Source organism: Orycteropus afer, unplaced genomic scaffold, assembly GCF_000298275.1.
Source record: "Orycteropus afer afer isolate SDZICR_OR568_19922 unplaced genomic scaffold, OryAfe1.0 scaffold00017, whole genome shotgun sequence".
Classification (NCBI taxonomy): Eukaryota; Metazoa; Chordata; class Mammalia; order Tubulidentata; family Orycteropodidae; genus Orycteropus; species Orycteropus afer.
The window spans coordinates 14,952,828-14,967,690 of record NW_006921604.1 but is presented as its reverse complement, the minus strand read 5'-3'; the positions used below and the strand labels follow the sequence as shown (position 1 = coordinate 14,967,690).

Below are 14,863 nucleotides of genomic sequence, written 5' to 3'. Positions count from 1 at the left end.
AAAAAAAAAAAAGAATTCTCTGACGTGGTTTGGGCAGATGGTATTTCTTCTATTTTATAAATGAGAAACCTGAGGCTCTGGAGTTTAAGTGTTTTACCTATATCACTGAGCTAGTAAGTGACAAGAGCAAGAATCAAACTAAGTTTTTATCACTCTGAGTTTCATGTTCAGATTGAAGAGTTTCCTTTCTCACTTTGCTTGCTGACTGGTGAAAGCAGTGATCTCCCTCACCCCTCCAAGTCTCTGATTTGGTTATTGTGGCCCAAGAAGGGGTTTACATTAGATCGGGAAAAAGGCTAAGAGAGGTGCCAGAGATGGTCAAAGAGGAACAGTTATGGATAAGAAGTAAAATAAGGCCAAGAGATGAGAATAAACGTGTTAAACAGCTATCAGGGGATAGCAATAATCAAGAAACATGTTAAAACAAGAAAAAGAGGTTAAAAGCACAGGACAAAACTTAGGAAATATAGTAGTTACTTACAAAAAACAGAATTTGGAATGCAAGTGTGTAGTACATAACATGGAAGGTAATGGAGAGAAGAAAAGGAATTGTAACCATAACCTCAGCTGAGGACATTAAAAAAAAAAGTGGGCATTTTCTTTTTCCATAAATATTTGAGTGTGGCTTAATATGTATCATTAATACTTTTATGAGATGTAATGCAAAGGGAACATGAAAGAAAAGTATAAAAGAGAAGCAATTTATGACAAGGATAATAGAGACACATTCTAACAATACAATCACAAATGAGCCTTGAGAAAAGAGAGAGAGCTGCATAGGAAATTTTCTGTTTTGCTCAGATTTCAGTCATGAACCAAATATAGAAGGAATGTGAACATCTATGAAAAGCGTCCATAAATCCTAAAAGGGATTGCATCATGAAAAAAAAAAAAAAAAAGCTAAGCGCAATCACTATAAAGGACATCTTAATGTATGTATGAAACAAGAAGAAGAACAAGAAAAGGTTATTCTCCTTATTGAGGCATTTATTGTAATTTAATGTACTATATTGTGTTGCTGGTTGCCATCGAGTCATTTGTGACTCACTGCAACCCCTGTGTGCAAAGTAGAACTGGTCCATATGGTTTTCAAGGTTATGATCATTTGGAACTAGATCTCCAAGCTTGTCTTCCAAAGCACCTCTGGGTAGGCTTGAATCACCAACTTTTCAGGTGATAGTAGTAGAGTGCTTGCCCATTTGTGCCACCCAGGAGCTCGTTTTAATTATAATTCTATACCATAATGGGAGCTCTGGTGGCGTAGTGCCTAAGGCATTTGACAGTAAACCAGAAGGCTGGTGGTTCAAACCCACAAGCCACTCCTGGGAAGGAAGACTGGGCAATCTACTTCCGTAGTGATTGTTGTTGTTGTTGTTGTTGTTATGTGCCGTCGAGTCAGCCCTGACTCATAGCGACCCCTCCTTGGGTTTCCGAGGTAGTATCACTATGGAAGTAGGATTGCCCAACCTTCCTTCCGAGGAGTGATACTACCTCGGAAACTCAAGGAGGGGGTGACTATCAGTCAGATCTGACTCAACAGCAACGAGGTGTGTGTGTGTGTGGTTTTTTTTTTTTTTTTTAGTTTTATAGCATAATATTATTAAGCTCCTGAACTACCAAGCATCATTGCCACTCCAAAGAGCACCTTGTTTTTTATGGGAATGGCAGTCCCCAGAGATGCACGGCAGTTAGTGGCTACCTGGATTTCCACTACCTAGTGTGAAAGACTCTCAGGATCTACATCTCTAATTGTGTTTTTCTTCATGGACTCCAGACTTTCATGCCCATTTCATGTTCCCCATTATGGACTCCTTTAGTCCAGATCTGTACACACCACTTTTCTTCCACTCCTATTTGAAACTAATTTCTACTCTTCCCAAAGTGGTAAATGCTATTAACATCTTTTGAGCCAGAAAGACCCAAAATATTTAATTCTTTCTTTCAAATTCCACAATCAAAGCATTTAATCTTTTATTTTATTCCTTGAAAATATGACTGACGTCTTCTACCTTTCTTCTGTTCCCACTGCTAGTTCTTTGGATCCAAACATACACTACTAAGTTCAAACACATTAACAGGTTCTCAATGTTCCCATATCTAAACCATAGCCTTTATTTCCAGCTTTAAGACTCACAACATCACTCAAGAACTTATGCTTTCCAGCTTTAAGACTCACAACATCACTCAAGAACTTGTGCAGCCTCCCCACCATTCACTGAATATTCTTTTTCTGTTTCTGTTGCCCTTGTTGCTCCTTCCTGCTGAGCATAACTGCCCACGCTCTTGTCTCAGTAATAAACTGACACCATAAATGTTGTACTGAAGAGAATATTTATCTTGTGCTAAAGATAATATTTGTCTTTTAATGGAAGACAATGGTGGTTCAGTGGTCGAATTCTCACCCTCCATAAGGGAGACCCATGTTCAACTCCCAGCCAAACCCCTCATATGCAGCCACCACCCATCTGTCACTGGAAGTTTACATGTTGCATTGATATTGAACAGGTTTCAGTGGAGCAAACTAAGATGGACTAAGAAGAAAGGCCTAGCAACCTACTTCTGAAAATTAGCCATTGAAAACCTTATGGATAACAACGGTCCCATCTGCAACCAATCATGGGGCTGGTGCTGGACTGGACAATATTTTGTCTATTGTACATGAGGTCAGTATGAGGTGAGAGTCAACTTAATGGCACCTAAAAAAATAATATTTTAATGGGAAAAAGGATATATTATGTAAATTATAGATTAATGAATTAGTTGTCAACTCCTATCTAGACTCTTGTATGAATTACTAAATAGATGGTCTGTAAAATCTTAAAAAGTGTGATAAATATCATTCCATTTACATTCACTAACAATAAATATGTGAAAGTCATTTCATTTCCTTCAATGACAGAATGATGAGGTCAAAGGCTCAGAGAAATATAGCAGACACACTGTCTTCACTTCATTGAGTCATTTGGAAAATATTTTCATGATCTTCTTGATACATTTGGACTGAATGATAATACATTTGTATGTCTTTCTAAGTAATTGAGCAGCAACACTACCAAGTTAATGAATTAATGGACCATATATTAGTAGAAGGATCATTTTACTTACAAACAGGATCACTCAACAGCTACAAACTCTATCCTCAGTACTATGCTATCCTGTTCAATATTTTCACTAGAGGCCTGAGTGAAGATATATCATGCTTTGTGTACAGAACTCACAAATCTGAGAAGGATGGCTAATGTGTGAGAATTTGAAATCAGAATTCCAGTATCTTGACACATGTAATGATAGGCTAAAACTAAAAAAAAAAAAAAAACAACTTTAATTTAATAGAAATAAATGTAAAATTGTTTACATGGATACAAATTTTACTCTGTTAGCCAAAATAAAGAGAACTGTCCAGATCATAGCTCTTGTGAAAAAGATCCATCTGCCAACTCAGAATGAATCAACCATAAAATGTCCCAGTGCTAATACAATAGTTCATTGTATTAATATTCTGTTTAGAACAAGGACAGAAATGGTTCCTCTGTTCTCAGTATTTCTCAGTATTGGTTGGACAACAGGTGGACTATCGTATTCAATAGATGTTAGAAAGTTGTCCAGGATTGTGAGATGTCCACAATATTCATAATAAGAACAATGGAATGGGCAAATGTATCTGCCTTGGAAGAGTTTTCAAAAGTCAAATACAAATTGTCTTTACTTCTTCCTTATTCCTTATTAGGGTTTGGCTATTCTTACCATGTTCACCAGTTCTCCATCTCACCAGGTTCACTGAATGTCAACAGATGTCAGTTACCATGGAAACTAAGCCCAAAGAAAATAAGAAAGAGAAGTGGAAGATGTATGTGCAAAAATTCCACAGAACACAGGGCACAGAAACAACCCAGCAATGACATCAACATCGTGGCAAGCAACAGTGGCATGCAAGTGAGATTGTCTTAAACCACCAATGGAAAAGTTATTCTGGGTACAAGTCCTACTGACATGAGGTCACAGTAACATCACTGGGGTTCAGCCTGCTTCACGGGCCTATCAACAGCTCACCTAGACACAGTGAAAGGTCTGACAGTCCAAGTACAGAGACTTTTAAACTAATGGAAGTTTCGTTCTTCAGACAAAACTGAAAATAATGAACAAAACCATTGGTTATTCTTACTAACCTCATTTTAAAGGTAATGAAATTAATGTGTTGCATAAATTAAGATTTTATTGAGGCCACAGTAATTTCACTGCCATTTTCAAATATAAATGTAAGACCTTAAGCACATCACTCACCCTGTCTGTATACGTATTTCAATATTGGACATCATAACACCTAACTACCTATGATCACAGAGTCTTAAGAGGATCACAATAATTATACCCAAAATCACCATTTGCTGTTGAGTTAAATCTGACTCAAGGTCAGCCCATGTGTGTCAGAGTACAACTGAGTTCCAAAGCGTTTTCAGTGGCTGGTTTTTTGGAAGTAAGTCAATGGGTCTTGCTTCTAAGGTGTCTCTGGATGTATTTGAACCTCTAGCCTTTCATTTAGCAGAAAGCACATTAATCCTTTGTACGACCAAGGGAGTCCAATTATACTCACCTCTCCTCAAGGAAAAAAAAAAAAAACCCAAACATTTCTATCAGGTCAATGTTTGTACCATCTGTTGTTGTTGTGTACCGTCGAATTGGACCCGACTCATAGTGACCCCTCCTTGGGTTTCTGAGGCAGTATCCTGTGGAAGTAGATTGATTGCCCATCTTCCTTCCAAGGAATGGCTGGTGGGTTTGAACCAACAGCCTTCTGGTTAGCAGTCAAGTGCCTTAAGCACTATGCTACCAGAGATCCCTTACCTTCAGGGATTGCTAACTGTTAATCTTGTAGTATATAAGCCCACTGGGTAAATATCGTTCACATTTTTAAAATTTTAATCAATGGCAATAAAAATATTTTTATACTAACAGATAATAAAGTTAAATTTTAAATTTTAAATTTTGCCTGAATTTTTAAGGCAAAATATTGGACTTCAAAAACCTATTACACTTATAGGAGAAACTTAAACTCTTTTCCTGGACTCTGCCACACAGGGATTAGTTAGCACAGGACTACTTTGGGGTAGATGCTTTACCAACATTGATATGTATGTTACCACTCCGAAGAAGTATAAAACATGATGAAAATGGGAGATGTGTTTGTTATGGCAGTTTCTCATATGTGATGACAACATCATTGTGAAACTTGTTTTTCTCTTGCCTCTGTTCCCTTTGTCTCTGTGGTGTAGTAAATTACATAGTGTGGCTTTTCTAGCCATAAGTCTTTGTAAACTCCATGGTGGAATTTGCTGTGAGCAACTGAGTAGCTCCTGATTGTTAAAGTTATCCACCTGAGATATTTCTGTTGGGAGCAGCACAAAGTAATTTTCTGGGAATTTCACTCTCTCTCAGGTATATAGAATGCTGATGTTGGGATTGGTTAGTGGTCACTCTGCCAGGCTCAAAAGGAGCTCTTTTAGAGGTAGAAGAAATCTCTCTGACTGCTGGCTGAAAAAGATGTGCTGCTGAGAGAAATGCACTCCTGAGAGACATGAGCTGCTGTGAGAGATACACCAAGAAACACACATTGCTAAGAGAGAGACAACAAGATACACACATTGGTGGGAGAGAGACTGAGAGAGGCTGTTGGCTGAGAGATGGCAGGCTGAGAGAGACTGTGCATCATTTCTGAACTTGAATTATAGTCTGGTACTTCCCTAATAAACCCCATAATCTGTGCTGGATGGAGGCAACATGTCTGGCCTCACAGGAATAGGCCTTGGGCTACAGATGGTGATTCTGTCTTCCTCTTGTGTGGTTAGAGGAGGTCAGAAGATGAGGCCTCCCTGACTCTTTTGCAGTCTCTCTAGCACTGAATTCCTTCCCTGCTTTCTTAGCTGTACAAGACACATATCACCCAATGCCACCCTTAATTTTGCCTTAAATTTCCTCTCACATGTGCCGTCCTTGGAAAATATTCCATCCCCTATTTCTTTCAAAGAATATTCAAAAGTTACTTGTTTTGTGTCTCCTTACCCACAGGAATGTTCACTGCTTTCAAAAATAGTTAAAATGAACTATTCTAGCTTTCTCCATTAGCAGATATTAGTAAATGTATGCCTTACTTCATGTGTAACATACTTGAATTTTAGGAATTTTTCTGGCATTGGTATAATGACAAAAAAAAAAAGTGGTCTAATAATTGGAATACCAGATTCTGTAGGTCAAAAAAAAAAAAAAAAGGTGGGGGGAGAGACCATTTCAAGCATTGTCCATAGGCATAGGGCAAGCCTTTCTGAATTCTAGACCTCAGATTCTCAAACTCACATTGCTGTAAAGTAACTATAGAGATATTACCATTAAAAACATACTCATGTCAATTTCAGAGAGTCATTCTTACCTGGTACCAGGTCACTTCTGGGCTTTGTGTAAGATTCTGACACTTGAGACTGGGACAAGAAATTGAATCAGTGCTACCTAGAAGAAGATTTTGCTCATGTCCAGAGTCCAAGCAGGATGTATTTGTCTTGGGCTTGACTTCTAAGACCATGTTGATACAACAGGCATCATCCTGAGGGTTCCTAGGAGAATTAACAAGGTCTATTTAACATGGATATTATATCTTGATAATAAAGGATTTGGGAATGTTTTCAGGAATAAACTTGGAATGTACCTAATCCTGGGTCTACAAATATATAACCCAGCATCACTCATTCTTATAGAGGAAAAATGAAGAGCACTTTTGATTTGAAGATGGTCTTTAGAAATTTCCTGTAATGGGTCTCCATTTTGAGGTTGTAGGTACCATTGGACATTGGACAGGTCCTTACTACCATTGCAGGACATGTGTTCCAGGACTTGTGTTGATGCTAGCTGACTCCTGTGGAAGAAATGTGATTTTTGTAGTTCTGGCAAATTACAAAATAAGAGAAATTCCTCCTCACTCCTCGCATGATATGTCCAAATGAGTTTTTTAGTGGAGCAACCTAAAAACAACAAACAAACCAATCAACATAGAAATGAATTAGAAGATGAAATGTTCACTTGCCTTTGCAATAGAATTTAATTTAACAAGAAGTTAACTTTTGTGTGTGTGTGTTTTCTTCACTGTTCCTGTTTCGTAGGGGGGAAAAAAAAGCTCATGTTCTAACTCCCTCTCAGTGTCCTACAACAACTGCCATTAGCAGCAGAGGTTTCCCATTAAATATGACTGAGCCACTGTTTATTCCTCTTTACCTGCTGCCACTGAACACGCAGCTTTGGTAGCTCAATTGTTCAACATTTCTTGGTGTCAGCTGAAGGTTATTCACTCCAATAATTTGCCCTGCACTCCCATTTTAATAGTAGAAAGTAAATGGTGTGTATTAATATATCATGCAGCTGATGTAGCAGATTGTCACTTTAAATGTTGACCACAAAACTCACAGTTTAACACGAAAAGTGAAAACACCTACCTGAAATATTAAAACTTTTAATTCTCTCTCTGGAGACAATCCAAAGAAATATCCAGCTCAAATAAAGCATCTTTGTCCTTTGGTTATTTTATTGCTTCAATAAGTATGTCCTGTTGCAAGAGTACAGTGCTTTGTGATTCAGAGCTCTGCCTTGAGAATCTTCTTCATTTCTATAAACCAAGAAATGGAAAATGGAGAATCAAAAGCAGTGATCAAAACACAAGTCACACAGGAAGTTTTGAGAGTGTAAGTCTTACCCAAATAGGGCTTCATATGCCCAGGTTTTGTGTGGGGATTTCAAATGGTGTGTAGTCATCTCCTTATGTTTGTCTTTTCTTACACATCTAAAGGAAAGAGTACATCACAAGCCTATGGAATCACTTGTACCTATGCATCCTACTGTATGTTCTTTTGAGCCCATTTTTTGTCATGAAAGCCCCCTTCTCTCTTTTAATATTCTCACCTAGTATGTACATTTCCACGAGTAATTTGAAAATATTTAAGCGGAAATTTTTCTGAAAAAATGGCCCAAGGTGAACGAAAATGTCAGATTTTGCACAGTTAAGGAAATTAGAGATGCAGCTATTATGTTTAGTATTTGGGACTATCTGAATGCTAATGGGTTTGTAATAATTGTTACAGACTAGAAGAATCCTATCTCTCTGTGCCGCAAATAAGAAAGGGAAAGTTGTCACTAGATGTCATCATTACTGATCCTCTTAAATATAAAAGGGAAAGCAGGTTCCCTCAAGAGAGAGAATCAGTGACTGAGCTGTGTCACTGGTGCTTTTGTCTACCTGCCTGACAGAACTTTCAATTCACTTAAGAGAGAAATAGAGATACTGGGTGAGTAATAGTGATTATTGTTTAATTTTGCTTTGAGTAGGAAATAAATGTAATTTACTATAGCACAGTTTTGTCTGTGCCTCTCAGAGTTTTGAGCTATTATCACTAACATAAAAAGAACCTCTCTTCTATTGTTAAGAGTTGTAGAAATAAAGTAATTTTCTCTGACCTTTGGCTAAAAATTCCCCTAAACACCCAGACTGTATCAGATGTTTTAATTAAATTCAGGAGAGTACTAAATGAGAGGAGTACAAAATGGAGTCCTCAAAAGTCCATCACCAAATGGAGAACACAGATGTTTAAAAAAAAAAAAAAAAGTTACAACAGAAATGGAATAAAAGGAAAAATGAAGAAAGATTTAAAGTCCAGTGATAACAGAAAGAAAAAGAAAGAGAGAGGGAAGGAAGAAAGGGGTGAAGGGATAGAAAGAAGAACATAAGAGAGGAAGAAAGGGAGAGAGAAAGAAAGTGACAAAGAAAGACCCACTGAATACAGTACAGCCAAGCTCTTTAAAAATCCCTTTAAAAAACTTCTTGTTTTAGGCATCTGACAAAAATCAACCAATCAGAAAATTCTCAATCTTACTATCTCTCTTTCTCTCTCTCTCTTTCTCTCCTTCCACATACAACTATACATGCAAGCTCTTCTCACTCTTCCCTGCCATCTCTGGCCATTCTTGGAGTCATCTCCTCCTACTTTCCCAAGATCTATCTTTCCATGTATCTCCATATTTTTCTCATAAAATAATAACTTCTTCCCAGAAGCTTTTCTCATCTTCTAAAATTCTTCATGTCCAACAATTTTCCAACATACATACATACACATACACACACACACACACACACACACACACACATGGACCATACCTGTAACAAGAGATCTTGCCTCTTCAGATGCTGGAGTAGAGAGATATTTTAATACTTACAAATTCATTAGCATATCCTGTAGTCGAAACATTGAGCTCCACGTGTTTTGGGAAATATAACTGGAGCGTTCCAAGAGCTGAATGTGTAGATTAGGACTCAGAGTGGATATGGAAGTCAGTGGCAAGGAGGAGAGGGTTAAAATCGCCAAGGCTTGTTTGTAGATTTTGAGGAGAGGGCAGACAAGGTTGCCTGAGCAATACAGGCATTTAAGGGCAGGTCAGAACCAATGGAAAATTAAGAGTAATGAATCCAAAAAAAAAGAAAAAGAGGGATAACACAGAGGCAACTAAGGACAGAGAAAGTTTTAATGAGAGACTAGATGTTACCTTTGGAAGCTACTAAGGAATCAGGCATAATAAGGGCTGAATAGTATCTGTTAGGGAGCTCTGGTAGTGTAGTGCCTAAGACACTTGACTACTAATCAGAAGGCTGGCAGTTTAAACCCACCAGCCACTCCTCAGGAGGAAGATGGGGCAATCTACTTCCATAGTGATACTGCCTCGGAAACCCAAGCAGGGGTCTCTATGAGTCAGGTCCAACTCGAGGGCACATAACAACAACAACAGTATCCGTTAGGTTTGGCAACCAAGAGACCAGTTCATGCAACAGGGGGTGAGATGATGAAAACCTGTGTGATGAAAAGGAATAGGGGATGAAAAACTGTGAAACACCATTTTTCCTAAAAGATACACTGTGAAGAAGAAAGACAGGACTAAATGTAGAATGTCCTGGGTTTGATCAATTGTTCCAGATGAGAGAGCTTTGATCATGTTTACATTGTGGTAGGAGTGAGCTAGAGGTTAAACAGATATGGGAATTCACAGATTGATTTCTCAGAGGAAGCAGGCAGAGATAGAGAGACTAATCTTAGACAGGAGGCAGGACAGAGCCATGCAAGGGCTAATTCACCAATGTGGGGCAAGAAGTACAGGGTGTTTCCACCTAGCTGCTTTCATGGTCCTCTGCTGAGAAGAAATGCATACTGAAAGAAGAAGGGGCTTCATGAGTTCATGGAAGGCTTTGAGCAGTGCCAGGGCAAAGGACTAGAGGACATGTGGGACTATGTGACTTATTTCTATTGGTGATAGTGTCTTCTTACAAAGACTGTAGTCAAGGAACTAGAAAGGATAAGCAACTGTCTTTCAAGATATGCTCTCTCCCTGCTTGCTTTCCTTTCTTTTCCTTGTAAAGCCCCTGAAAGAGCAATCAATCTAACTACCTCTCTTTTCTGTTTGCCCCCAGCCACCAGAGGTTCCTTCCTAAAACCCAAGCTTGGGCATGGCACCTCTAGGCTAAACACTTCACTGGCCCCCACGGACCATGAGATAGAGAACATATTCCAAAGCATTATCTACAAAACCTTGTATGATCTGGCTTCCTCATGTCTTATCTTTGATTTCCTCCTCAGAGAGAACTTTTCTCATCATCTGGATAAGAAAATCCACTTGCCTCTTCATCAGTTATACCAGCCAGTAACCATCACTTTCATTACTCATATTTTCATCTAAGCACACATTATCATCTGAAAACATTTTTAAAACTGTTCACTTGTTCTCCAACTAGAAAATAAGCTGTGTGTGAACATAGTCTGTCGTATTCAGACCTGCATCCTCTCTCCAGGAACAGTGACTTTTTATAGATCTTGCTATATTTTTTATAGACCTTGCTCTCGCATGGGATTGGGGACTTCTTAAGAGTAGGAATTGTGGTTGAAAACTCTTTATCTCCACACCCTAGGATAACAACTAATGTGTAAAAGATCATCAATTTATGTTGTCCAAATAAAGGAAAAAATTTCAGCAGGAGTCAAGACAAGTACATATCAATCTAGATCTGACCACTTATTTGTGGTGTGATTCTAATTAAACCACTTAGTCTCTCTCTGAAGGTGAATTTCCTTATCTACAAAATAAATTAATTGGACTGTATTAATTATTGCTCAGTAGAATTAGTAAACTCAGTTTCCTGGGTTCAAGCCTGGAAATCTCTATTTCTTTTTTCTAAACTTCCTGACTTGAGACCCATCAGACTAGATGATCTCTAAGGTTCATCTGAGCTCTAACATTAAGAGATTCCATATCTGAAAGTTCAAGTCTATAGCAGACTTAACATCCTCAATGTTTCCAAAAACCAGAAAACCAAACCCACTGCCACTGAGTCAATTTTGCCTTTGTTATTGGACAGAGTAGAACTGCCCCATAAGGTTTCCAAGACTGTAAATATTTACAGAAGCAGACTGCCTCACTTTTCTCCAGCAGCGCTGCTGGTAGGTTCCAATCACTGACCTTTTTGGTTAGCAGCCCCAATAAGCCTCAAGAGCTCTGATGTCTCCAGCTCTCATGAATTCACATCCCAACCTTGAGATGATAGATACTCTCTCCCTGCTGCACCCACCCACTGGCCTAGGATCTCCCGCTGCCTGGGATTATTTCCAGTCTTCCACTTTGCCTCTGGGGTAGCATTTCTTAAATGATCTTGATTATAAGAATCACTTGGAACAATGTTTACAAATGCAGAATTTGGGCTCACCAAGGACCTATTAAATCAGACTCTCAGGGAGAATAACATTGAAGTTTACATTATAAACAAATACTGGGGCATTCCCTATGATTCAGGAAGCATCCTTGGGAAACCCTGTTCAGAGTTTAGGAAGATGAGTCAGCACTGAACTATAGTATCTATTACAAGCACTGTTGGCAACTAAAAATCCCAAGAACAAGCCTTTTCTGGAACCTCCATTAATTTGGGATAACACATTGGGTGGCTTGTTTATCAACTTCTCCATTTAAAACCACCTCAGATCTATGTGATGCCTTTCACTCCAGTGCTACCAAAATGCTCAGTGAATCATAAGACATCATAAGGAATGTATCCTTTACTGGGTACTGGGAAGCTTAAGCCCAACTAGGCTGCAGACTCTGTTCATGGAGTAAACTGAGGGACAAGTGACACTGAATATAGTGGATCCCTGCTGTTTCTTTTACATTCCAGTTACTCTGGGAAAATGGATGCTGTCCTCCTTTTTTATATAGGAGAAAACAAAGGCCCACATTGCTAGAAACAGTGCTCCTTGCTCTTACTAATCATCACACAGCTGGTAATTTATAGAAGCTCAAAATCTCTAATCCTCCCATCACAGCATGATATCCCCTCACAGAAGGAGATAACAAAAGCCTAACTGGATGACTTAAAGAATCTAAACTTCCTAAAAACATTTTCTAGGCCTGCTTTTCGAAAGCCAAAATTCCTTTTTATCCAGAAGATAAAAAATTTCCCCTCAATTACAAGGTCACAGCTTCATCATCCTGGGAAAAACAATGACTAAAATTTTTGCCCTTCAAAGCTTTCAGTGGGGAAATAGAAAGGAAAATGCTGGGGGACATAAATGTCAACAGGGAATCTGAGACTCAAGAAGGGATATCTTATTGTCAAAGACAAATATAAAGTACTTTACAATTTCCCACAGGATCAATCCTAATGATACATAGAGGACACTTACACATATAAATATTTGGTCTGGCATAATAGTAGCAGTATTTAATTTAACTACTATTGCTCTAATTCTGACATGGTCCAGGGTAGATTTATACTCCATGGCCTACAGATTATAGAAAATGAAGTGTGTAGTTCCTGCCTTCAAAGAGCTTATGCTCAGTTAATATGGCCATTCTAATTCAGGAAATATCTGGAATTAGTTTATTGTTAGTACCTTCCCCACAAAATGCTCAAAGCATGTAGACGGCTTTATTCTTTCAATACAGTTTGGAACAAAAAGAGAGAGAGAAGTGTACATATATAAGGAGATGTACATCTAGCCAGATCAGTACTACATCTGATAAATTACTGTTCTAAAATTTTTTATGAAAATAAATTGTGTTGGTAAATCCTTTAAAATATTATTTAAACTCTTTTCTCAACTTATATTTTCTGGTCAGGAAATGTAGTGAAATAATGTACTATTGCCTTACCTTTATTTCCTGTTCTTAAGACATAAAAAAAGAGGAAGGAATTTCACATCCTTATTTCAATGACTGTCACCTTTTGTATTCGAAGAACATGTGATGTCCATTTTCAGAGAGTTCTACTATACCTCTTCTCAGTCAGAGAGGCACCTGGAGAAGATACAACAGCAATTTAGCTCATACAAGTTTGGAAATGTTGAGTTATACCTGGAGAGAAAAAGAAAAACCATTAGTAGCTGGTAAGTGACCATTGACATTGTCAATGGCATGGACATACAAAAGGGAATAAAATTAACTGTTAACTACCTCTATCAGTAGAGGAATTGCATTGAAGATGAGGCATTTAAAACTCTTCTCTGACAAATTTAGATGAGGTTTGTGGTTGGGTTTAGCTGAAGAGTGAGTAAGCATGTTTCCTTTACAGGAATTTCCTGTAAAGAATACTAGCACTCAACTCTATTTCTCAACTGTGGGTTTCTTTTTTTCCTTCTTCTTCTTGTAAATTAATCCCTAAAAGTGTAGACTTTAAGATGAAAGATAAAGCTTTTCTTGTGATCAACTTTTTTCATTCTGAAAAATAAAATAATATCTCTCCAACACCTTTTAAAAAGAGGAAGATTCGCAACAAGATGGATTGATATAGTGACTGCAACAATGAGTTCAAATACAGCAACGATTGTGAGGATGGTGCAGGACTGGGCAGTGTTTCTTTCTGTTGTACAGAGGGTCACTGTGAGTTGGAACTAACTCAATGACACGTAACAACAACAATACACTTTATATGAATCAATCATTTATTGACACACAGAGAGAAATCAATTTAAAGCTAAAATCACCAAAGGATTTTTTTGGTGACTATTTATCAAGAGAAATTTTCAAAACTTAGTATGCAATTAAGAGTTTCTTTGGAGAGCAACCAAAACCATACAATTTAGAAATTTAGACCACACTGGTCATAAAGTGCTCTGTCTAGAACCTAGATATCATTCTCCCTCAAGCATCTCATGTCCTAACACAGATAAGGTTGATACATCTGACACATCAGAGTTCCAGTTCTATTTCTATACATAACTAGAAAATAATCTAAAATGTAAATGAAGACTAACTTCATTTTGGAAGAAAGGTAAAAATAAGTGTTTACCTGAGGTGAGAGTGGGAGAATATAAGAGGAATTATTAGATGTCTTATTCTCTACTGCTGCTGTAACAGAAATACCATGGTGGCTGACTTTAACAAACAGAAATTTGTTCTCCTACAGCTTAGGAGGCTAGAATTCCAAGCTCCGAATGCCAGCTCTAAGGGAAAACTAGGCTAAGAGTCCAAGTACACGGTGCTGGGTCTGAGGGAAGACTTTCTCTCTCTGGATTCTGTGTGAAGGCCTCTCCACCTTGGCTTCAGCTCTGCCTTCCAGGCCACTGGGGGAAGCTGGAGATTTCTCCTGACTTATGAAAGTTCAGGGGCTGATGAACTCAAGATTGGCAGATAGTTTAGCAGGCTACTAGCTGCTGAAACTGATGAATCTAAGATCAGCAAGTAACATATAGGCCACTGGTTCAAGTCCAGGGACTGGAGATGATGACAGGCCAAATGTAGGATCTAAAAGGAGTAAAAATCTAGAGACCTTTCTCAAAGCTTGTTCATATATACTGGAAGC

General features: G+C 38.2%; 1 protein-coding gene across 1 annotated transcript in view; it reads right to left on the bottom strand.

The window, feature by feature from the left end:
• The window catches only part of LOC103213803 (interleukin 18 receptor accessory protein), a 30,205-nt gene extending 22,660 nt beyond the window's left edge, over nucleotides 1-7,545 (bottom strand). The window contains 3 exon segments of the mRNA XM_007959545.1: nucleotides 6,422-6,602; nucleotides 6,695-7,007; nucleotides 7,476-7,545. Coding sequence (XP_007957736.1) covers nucleotides 6,422-6,602; nucleotides 6,695-7,007; nucleotides 7,476-7,545 — 564 coding nt within the window.
• Between the last annotated feature and the right edge of the window lie 7,318 nt (nucleotides 7,546-14,863).